This window comes from Octopus bimaculoides, chromosome 22 (genome assembly GCF_001194135.2).
Source record: "Octopus bimaculoides isolate UCB-OBI-ISO-001 chromosome 22, ASM119413v2, whole genome shotgun sequence".
Lineage (NCBI taxonomy): Eukaryota > Metazoa > Mollusca > Cephalopoda > Octopoda > Octopodidae > Octopus > Octopus bimaculoides.
In genome coordinates this window covers 31,090,745-31,101,249 of record NC_069002.1, presented here as the reverse complement: position 1 = coordinate 31,101,249, position 10,505 = coordinate 31,090,745, and the positions used below count along the sequence as shown (strand labels likewise).

Below are 10,505 nucleotides of genomic sequence, written 5' to 3'. Positions count from 1 at the left end.
GTACATACGTATGTGTTTAAATATATATATGTGTGTGTGTGTGTGTGTGTGTTTATGTATATAGTGGACCATTTTATATTATCTGTGTATGTTTTTTTTTTCATAAAAATGATTGGAAAACAACACAGAAAATTATTCTTGCAAACATTTGTAAGAAAATATGTCAGAGAAATATAACAGGAATATTTTACAATTTCTGTAAAAATGGTTGTAAAAAAGAAGAAAAAAAAAAACGTTATTTGATGTTTTACAAAATATTGAAACAGTTTAATTAATTCCATTTAAATATATTTTAAAAAAATAATAACTTGAAGAAAACAGATATTTAGTGTTAGTTTTATAAAACCATTACATTAAAAGCCAATAATTATCTAATAAAAAGCATTTGTTAATTAAAAAAATTAAATTGTGAAATGAGACTTAATTATGTAGGCTATACTGTAGCAACTTTTGACAGTATGAAAGGTTTGGGTGGTTTGTTCAGAGATCCCACCTGGTGACAACTGGTCAAAGTGACCATCACCTTTGAAAATTGGGAAATCCTAGAAGAAATTTTATTAAGGTTTGCTTCTCTTTTAACTAACCCTTTAGCGTTTAAACTGGCCATATCCAGCCCCCAAAATTCTACCTGTATCATTTTCAAACCAGCCTGATCCAGCCTTTCACACCCACCCTACAATGTCATTCTAAGAAAAAAAGATAATCACACCATTGAAATTGCAAAGCTATGAGATAAAGCAAGATTAATTCAAATCACTGTGAATGAGTATGTATTACATTTGACAGGATAATCTGAATGCTAAGGGATTAAACCAGCCAATTTCACCCTAAATATTCTGTTTCATGTTTTCAAACTGGCCAGATCAAGCCTCTCACACTTAGCCTACAATGTCATCCTATTATAAATTTGAGTGATGTTTCTCTGTCCGTTATGTTTTTATGTTTAACTCCTCCAAGACTGTTGGTGCAAGAATAACGAAACTTAAACCAGCAACTCCCATAATCCCAGGGAATGTCCTAAGGGGGTCTATTTTTTCAAGGGCTGCCTAATTGGGGCCCCACCGACCTCCTACTTTTACTGCATTTTAAACTAAATATATGGCATTGGCAACCAAATTGGAGCAATGACAATGAATTTCATACCATGAATTCCCAGGGAGTATCATAAGGGGGTTAAATTTCTGAAGGGCCACTTAAATGAAGCCCTACTGACCCCCTTGCTTAGCACATTTGCAGAAATATATTTGGGCATTCTAAATACCTTCACGTCCATTGAAATCGAGATGAAGAGTCATAACAGGTACGTTTCAGGTGTGGTGGTGCAGATGTTTATATTTTGTAGTTTCATATTTCTTTATTGCCCACAAGGGGCTAAACATAGAGGGGACAAACAAGGACAAACAAAGGGATTAAGTCGATTACATCGACCCCAGAGTGTAACTGGTACTTAATTTATCGACCCCGAAAGGATGAAAGGCAAAGTCGACCTCGGCGGAATTTGAACTCAGAACGTAAAGACAGACGAAATACCGCTAAGCATTTCGCCTGGCATGCTAACGTTTCTGCCAACTCGCTGCCTTATATTTTGTAGTTTCAGTACAGCATTAAAATTGTGTCAATACATAGAGAGACATTAACAACTGCCACCACAACAACCACTACCGACATTGCTCTCTGCAATTCTTCAAAAGGATACACAAAGAACCAAGCCATGAAGAAGATTCCAATCCCCAACAACACAACTGTCAAATGGGGGAAGACAGCCGGGTTGATAGGGCTGACAAAACGGCTCATTGATTCCAGCGTTGTCTGAAAAATAAGAAGAAACACACACTGGTGAACTGATTCAATTACAAATCATGATGGAGTGAGTTAATTACAAAACATGGTCAGTTCGTTAATTACAAGACTTGCAGGAGCTTGTTAATTACAGTAAAAGGTGAAATTTGCTCATTACAAGAACGCAGTAGAGTTTACATAATTATAAGACATGGTGGAATTTACATGATTACAAAACAGGGCGGAGTCGGTTAATTACAAGACATGGTGGAATTTAAATAAATTTCCAAAATATGGTGGAGTTTCATTGATTTTCATTAAATGACTAAGTCAGAGGAATGGTAGAACTTCTGAGACTGATGGATGGAATTGACACCTGGCCTCAACAGACTGGATTCTGCTAAAGGAACCCAAAGATCAGGTAAAAGTGTTAACCCTTTAGCGTTCGCATAATTCTCTCAAAAATAACTTAGTGGTTCGGCAAAAGAAACTGATAGAATAAGTACTAGGCTTCCAAAGAATAAGTCATGGGGGTCGATTTACTCGAGTAAAGGTGGTGCTCCAGCATGGCTGCAGTCAAATGACTGAAACAAGTAAAAGAGCATTTATTCACATGCCTTTAATTAATCATGCATCATCTTGTAGCTTTGATATTTTCATGAGGTAATTGCTCATTTTTAGAATGATATTGTAAGGTTGGAGTGAGTCCAGTCTGGCCAGCTTCAACATAAAAAAGATAGAATATTTCGGTCGAATATGGCTAGATTAAATGCTAAACAGTTAATCTGCGTAATGATTAGGTTTATCACCAGTCTTTGGATTAAATGCTAAGGCAAACCTGAAGTAAAACTAAATGATGAATTTTGGTGAAGGGTTGAGGCAACTTCCAACAACTCCATGAACTGGAATCCCAGACTCATTGGTGGCAGCAGATTTGACTTTTTGAGCTCTTAATAATCGGTTTGATAACCCAGTCAAGACATTCCACCACAGTTCTTTGACATAGTCGTCTGCTTTAGACTTTGCATTACAGGAGGACATGAGATGAGATGCTGAAGCATGATCTTCAAATGTTGGGTCTCATAGAAGTGATGACAAGTGAACGAGACCTTTGGTGATTTGCTGTGTTTGAAAAGAGACATCAAACCAAGTGAAATCATAGTCATGACCAGTGCTGGTGACACGTGAAAGGCATCCACTGCACTTCACACTTGGAGTGGTTGGGGTTATGTTATGAAGGGCATCCAACTTTAGTAACCACGCCAAACCAGACTGGTGACTGGTTTACAGCTCTCCGGCTTACCAGTTCCACTCAAACCATCTAACCCATACCAGCATGGAAAGCGGATGCTGAATGATGATAATGATGATGGTATTTAGTTATGGCACTTAACCCTTTAGCATTTAAACCACTTATATCCAGCCAAGATATTCAACCTGTTTTATGTTCAAACTGGCCACATCCAGCCTCTCACACCTATCCTACAATGTAATTCTAAAAATACACAATCACATCATTGAAACTGCAAAGCTATAGAATAATGCAGGATTTTAATTCAAAACACTGTGAATAAATAAGCATTGCATTTGACAGAGTAAACTGAATGCTAAAGGGTTGATATTCAGAATTCAAATCCAGCCCCCACTCAAAAGTGACCGGAGAGTGAAACAATTTCAGAGAAATGGACCCAGAATTCAATGTAAAGTGGTTGGCAAATGAGCTCCCTTTAATCAACCTCTCTACTATTGGTGTCATGAGAAAACACATCCAGTACACTTTGTAAGGGTATCCAGCTGTAGAAAGCAGGCCAAATGGCACACGTGAACATCTGTCTATTGGGAGCAGCAGCTGCAGCACCCAGTAAGAAATATCTAGGACCACAATGACCTGTCCATTTCATGCCAGTATGTAAAGTGGACATAAAAATGATTGGTCAGCTGCCCAATGGACGTAAATGTACCATCAAACATCCAGAAAAAAAGAGAACATTTATGGTAAACTAATGTGGAACCTACAGCCCTTGCACCTTGGCTATAAGCTTTTATTTGTACCTATCATCATAGGTGCATTAGGTTATGCATCTACAAATTTACACAAAATCCGAGAAATACAAAACTTTTTCAAAGAAAGAACAAAATAAGAAACTGATGCTCATTCTCCAAATTCAATCAATAAGTGGCACAGAGTGGAGGCGCAATGGCCCAGTGGTTAGGGCAGCGGACTCGCGGTCATAGGATCGCAGTTTCGATTCCCAGACCTGGCGTTGTGAGTGTTTATTGAGAGATAGCACCTAAAACTCCACGAGGCTCCGGCAGGGGATGGTGGCGAACCCTGCTGTACTCTTTCACCACAACTTTCTCTCACTCTTACTTCCTGTTTCTGCTGTGCCTGTAATTCAAAGGGTCAGCCTTGTCACACTGTGTCACGCTGAATATCCCCGAGAACTACGTTAAGGGTACACGTGTCTGTGGAGTGCTCAGCTACTTGCACGTTAATTTCATGAGCAGGCTGTTCAGTTGATCGGATCAACTGGAACCCTCGACGTCGTAAGCGACGGAGTGCCAACAACAAGTGGCACAGTGAAAATTTGTCAGACATTCCAAAGATTCTTCAAATAGAGACATACAGTTGTATGCATTGAGAGTTCATACAACAACTCAACTCAAACCACATATTTACAAACACTGAGATGTCTCTTTGCTTTGTTAGTGACTAGCTTTGAATAAAACTCAAAGAGAAACAAACATGCGTGCATATATATATGACAGGATATTTTAGTTTGCATCTATGAAATTCACTCACAAGGCTTTAGTCAGCCTGGGGCTATAGTAGAAGACCCTTGCCCAAGGTGCCACACAGTGGGACTGTACCTGGAACCATGCATTTAAAAAGAAGGCTTATTAACCACATAGTCATGCCTGCATCTACACACACGTGCATGTGAAAACGTGTGTATTAGATATTATTTATTTATGCGCCCTTTTTAAAAGCTAGCCAAGCTCATGGGCCCGGATTCCATGGTGTGTTACCCTGCCCAGCTAGACGGGACATATATATATATAATTGATGGGCTTCTTTCAATTTCAGTCTACCAAATCCACTCACAAGGATTTGGTCAGCCCAAGGAAGACACTTGCTCAAGGCACCACACAGAACCATGTGGTTGAGAAGCAAGCATCTTACCACACAGCCACCTGCGAAATGAAAGCAAATTTTGTCTCAGAAAAACCCGTCCCAACCCAAGCCAGCATGGAAAAGGGGACATAAACTGATGTTACATGAATAAATATAATAAGAGGGTAGACTACAGATGATAACCTCAGCTGCTAGATATAACAGCCAAAATGCCCTCAAACTACACAACCGTCTTAATAAAAAAAAACAGGACATATTTGATAAATGTAGCCCAAACTAAACTATGTTTGAGAAAAAAGGCAGGTTGGTTACAGGTAGGATGTCTTTGATTACAGGTCAGCTTGACCAAAGTTAACCTGGGAAGGGAGGTCACATTTGATAATGTAGTCCTAGGTATACTATGTCTGAATAAAAGCCTGGTGGTCGTGGCTGAAGCGTCTTTCGTCCAGTTTTCGTTGGAGTGGGGCTGATTTAGGGTTAAACGAGATTCATTACACGTAGTGGTCATAGGGCATTAATTGGAATGTCTGTCGTGCCAGAGGTGACGTGGGACCAAATAAATGGCCAACGCAGTCATTCAACGTACAAGAAATAGCGACCAAATCTTCTTCAACTCACATCTTACTAACTTGAAAAATAGTAACACTGGCTAACTTAATCTCTGCCCCCACCTCTCTCTCTCTCTCTCTCTATATATATATATATATATAGGCGATCTTTCGATACTAATCCTTTATATATTTATTAATGCGCCCTTTTAAAGCCTAGCCAGGCTCAGGGGCCTGGTTTCCCAGTTTCTATGGAGTGTGTGTTCCCCCTCAGCTGGACGGGACGCCAGTCCATTGCAGCTTTACTCAAGAAACAGGAAGAATGAGTATCCTTTATATATATATATATATATATAAAACGAATGGTCACGGGTGGAACGATATCAAATTATGGGTCGGTTCGATCGAGGCTGACTTAAAGCTAAGTAATAACAACAATAGGGTGGAGGTAAAGAATATGCACACCACCCGTTTTCAGTGTAACCCTAACCCTAACCACCGGTTATGCGTTTTCGCCATCAATAGTATACGACCTGCTAGAAATAGCACACAAATCTTCACTCGAATCACACACGAGCCGAGTTTCGAAACATTTACCCGCTCCGTAACTTTTTCACTTCTTTACAATTTATTTCCTTGAAAATATTTCTTCCGATTCCTACATTTATATAGTGCAACATATCCTTAAAAAAACAGGATGGTCATGTATGGAATGCCTTTGGTCGTAGGTCTCCTTAATCACAGCTGACCCGATGAGTGGGGGGGGGGAGCAAAACAACAACTGTACTTGTGTTATTATAAGATGTATGCATTCGATTCTAGATACGCTGCCTGCATAAAAATCGTGATGGTCACTTCTGTAACGTCTACGATTACATTAAAATCATTTAATCTGCTGGATTAAGGTTGGTTAGTGTAGTATAACATCAACATCGACATTATCAAGACAGATCTGTATAAAAGAATGTATGTGTGTGTGTGTGTGTGTTTTTATGCAACGTGTAACAATTTGAAGCAGTTTCGGTTTAATTGGAGAATTTACTGCTGAAAAAAAGAGGTTATGGTTAAATTAGTAGTGAAATATTTGGAATTGGGGTTAATTGAAGTTTGATAATTAATTAGAATATTTGGAGTAATTAAGTTTAAGTTGAGTTCATGTGAAATATCGATAGAAAAATATTCGAGTTTGATCAGAGTGAGAACTTACCATGATGGAGAGGAACTAGTTGACATGAATGAAGGCCGAAACCGGTAGTGACGTCATAAGGATAGAAAGTGAGAGGGAAGGGAGAGAGAGGTAAAGAGAGCGAGAGAAAGTCAGAGGGAAGGGAGAGAAAGAAAGTGATAGAGGTAAAGAGAGGGAGAGTGGGAGTAAAAATGACAGATACAGAGAGGGGAAGAAAGAATAAGAGACAAGGAGAGTGAAAGCAATATACATATATCTATCTATCTATCTAGAAAGAGAAAGAGAATGATGTACATTAAGACGGAGAAATGAAGAGGGAAGGAGAAAGTAATAGAGATCAATAGGTAGTCTAACAGAGAGGAAGAAATTGATAAGATAGAGAGATAAAAAAAGGGATGGTGAGAGAGAGAGACAAATAGGAAGTGATAGAAATAGACAGTGAAGGAGAAGGTAGTAGGGAGAAAAAGAGAGGGAGAAAGTAAGAGAGACTGATGAATATAGTGAGAGATAGAGGGAGAAAGTGAGATGGAAATAAATAGATAGACAAAATGAATAAGAGAACGAGCGAAAGAATGAAAGTAACAGATAGAAAGATAGAGAAAGAGAGAGTGGAGGTGATGAGGTAGAAAGAATTACTATAGCAACGTGTCCAGTGTTTGATGTCGGCACAGATGTTCCCTCCTCCCTTGGCCGAAAATGGAACGGTTCACCCAATATTGATATTATTTGGGAAAAAAAACTAAAATGAAAAAACAAAAGGGGGATTAGGAATTATGAAGAATGGGTTCAATTGAAAGAAAAGAAAAGAAGTTTGTTCCGATTCAAAGTTTCGTCCAGAAAGCATCATCTTCCATTCGAAATAGGCTTTCTAAGATCAAATATTGGTGCTTGTTATAATTCTTTTATTTTTTCGGACGGAAGTAACTTTGAAGAAAATGTATAATTTAAAAAAGGTAGAGCGATAGTTACTGTCTCTGTGCTTAATTTCAGACCGAATTTTCATATCTGTTCTAATCATCCATGTTAACTATCGTTATATTTCTATTATAGAATTTAAAACACAGTTCTATATTTAAGAGATGAGGAATTATGCACATTATTTACATTTGACGGATATTTGTCCTCATCTTGTTTGTTAACACAACGTTTCGGCTGATATACCCTCCAGCCTTCATCAGGTGTCTTGGAGAATTTCGAACCCGGGTTCACATTCCTAAGGTAGTTTTCGTTGTTGTTGTTGTTATTATTATTATTATTATTATTATTATTATTATTATTATTATTATTCAGGTCACTGCCTGGAATCAAACTCGGAATCTTGGGGTTAGTAGCCCCCACTCTTAACCCCAAAATAACGAGTTCATTTCCAGGCAGTGACCTAATAATAATAATAATAATAATAATAATAATAATAATAATAACCTCGAAAAATACCTTAGGAATGGGAACCCAGGTTCAAAATTTCCCCAAGACACCTGATGAAGGCTGGAGGGTATATCAGCCGAAACGTTGTGTTAACAACAAACAAGATGAGGACAAATATCTGTCTAATGGAAATAAAGAATTTAAAACACTTGGACGGAATTTACAAAGGAATGTTGTTGTTTAGACATGTTCCTCTCCTAGGCCAACTCTGATTGAACAGACCTGTAATCAAAGACGTTCCTGCAACTCATTTTTTATCTCAACGTTTTTATCATCATCATCATTAATATCAGCGAACTGGTCAAATTGTTACCATGCAGGGCTAAATGCTTAGTGGCATTTCAATCGTCTTTACATTCTGAGTTCCAATTCCGCCAAGGCTGATTTTGCCTTTCGGCCTTTCAGAGTTGATAAAATTGGTACCAGTTGATCACTGGGGTCGATGTGATGAATTTACCTCTTCTCCCAAAAGTACAGGCCTTGTGCCAAAATTTGAAAATTTACTCAAGAAACAGGGAGAAAGTTGGGGCAAAAGAGTACAACAGGGGTGCCCCCCCCCTGCCGGAGCCTCGTGGAGCTTCAGGTGTTTTCGCTCAATAAACACTCACAACGCCTGGTCTGGGAATCGAAACCGCGATCCTCTGACCGCGAGTCCGCTGCCCTTACCACTGGGCCATTGCGCCTCCACACAATATGATTAAGTTGCTGCTATTTCTAGAGGTTGAGCGCTGGAGGAGGTGGGAATTTATTTCTCCTGCTAGTGATATAAACAAGAGTGCATTTTGCACCAACGGCCTATATGAGAGAATCTCTCATGGTAAATACTGCAGTATAGCTTGTTCTAACAGAACATCCATGTTTAAATGGGAATAAATATCACCTCTTGGTATTAATACTGCCTCTGTTACATATATGTTTGCTAATACTGCCTCTGTTACATATATGTTTGCTAATACTGCCTCTGTCTCTAACGTGGCTGCTATCTGAGGACTGAAACAATAGTAATTAAAAGATAAAGATAAAAGATAAAATATATGTAGCTAGCATGCATTCAGAGTCACAGTCTGATTAGAGTTGCAACTAACATTAACTCCAATTAGTCAAAGCAGTGCACCTTGGGGAGAGGTGACCTATTTTCCCTTCACTTTGTCTATACATGTCGAACCAGAATATGATTAACATTTCACTTAGTTAATAGATGTAAAAAAAATGTGCCACTCGCATGAGGAAATTCCAAAGACTAGTACTCTGGAAACAGAAAACTAGGTTTAGTAGTTAGTGCATGGCCTAGAGAGGGGTAGGCATGATATAGGTGGGAAAAGGAAAATTAATTGAGTTAAGAGTATCCCAGTGGAGGTAGTAGGGAACCAGGCAGTTCCAAGGGGCAGAGAAGTCTCTTAGTAGTAGTAGAAATGGGAGAGAAATACTGGTTTCCAATTTTGGCACAAGGCCAACAATTTCGGAGTGGGGAGGGTGAGTCGATTACATCAACCCCAGTACTCAACTGGTATTTATTTTATCGACCTTGAAAGAATGAAAGGCAAAGCTGACTCCGGTAGCATTTGAACTCAGAACGTAAAGACAGACAAAATGTTGCTGAGCATTTTGCCCAACATGATTCTGCCAGATTACCGCCTTCATGTAGAGAAATAATACAGAGCATTTTGGCAGGTTTGAAAATGAGTGAAATGGTGAGGAGCTTTATGTCAAGAAGCATTTCTTTGGATGTGCCCTAAAACAGGCCTTACAAATACAGGATCCTGAAGCTGGTCTGGCCCGTGGTGATGTTTAGTCTGATCCCCTGTTTAATTTTATTTTTAAAAAGTTTGATTATTATTTTGAAATATTCTGCTAGAGGTGCAGGCATTGGTGTGTAGTTAAGAAGCTTGATTTGTAACCACAAGGTTTCTGGTTCAGTCCCTCTGTGTGGCACCTTGAGAAAGTGTCTTCTATTATAGCCCTGGGCCAACCAATGCTTTGTGCGCAAATCTGGTGGACAGAAACTATGTCAAAGCCTGTCATATATATATATATATATGAAAGACTGCGTCAGTCACGAATGCCCATGGGTGTACCTAAGAGGGTCCTCTCTAGGTACAAGTCTGGGCAGAAAGTTGCCTCTCTGGCAAAAGCACAATCTAGGGTTGTTTTTATGGAAGACCAGTAGTCACCCATGCACACTGGCCTCCCCTCTTTGTGCCACTGATGTTATCCAAGAGAAAGGCAAAGGCCGATACAGCTTGGCACTAGTGACGTCGCAGCTCATTTCTACACGGAATGAACTAGGGTAACATGAAATAAAGTGTCTTGCTCAAGAACACAACACATGCAACCCGATCTGGGAATCAAACTCACAACCTCACGATCGTAAGCTCAACACTCTAACCACTGAGCCACACGCCTTCACTATATATATATATATATATATATA

The 10,505-nt window shown here is 39.1% G+C and overlaps 1 protein-coding gene across 2 annotated transcripts in view; it reads left to right on the top strand.

Moving 5' to 3' along the window:
• Positions 1 to 7,264: 7,264 nt before the first annotated feature.
• LOC106872670 (trichohyalin) overlaps positions 7,265 to 10,505 on the top strand; it is a 67,248-nt gene continuing 64,007 nt past the window's right edge. The window contains exon 1 of one of the 2 annotated variants that reach the window (XR_008266538.1): positions 7,265 to 7,602. Coding sequence is in view for 1 of the 2 variants with exons in the window: in XM_014919779.2 (XP_014775265.2) it covers positions 7,585 to 7,602 (18 nt within the window). In the remaining variant the exon portion in view is untranslated. The remainder of the gene's footprint in view (positions 7,603 to 10,505) is intronic. The other variant, XM_014919779.2, reaches the window with a different exon arrangement.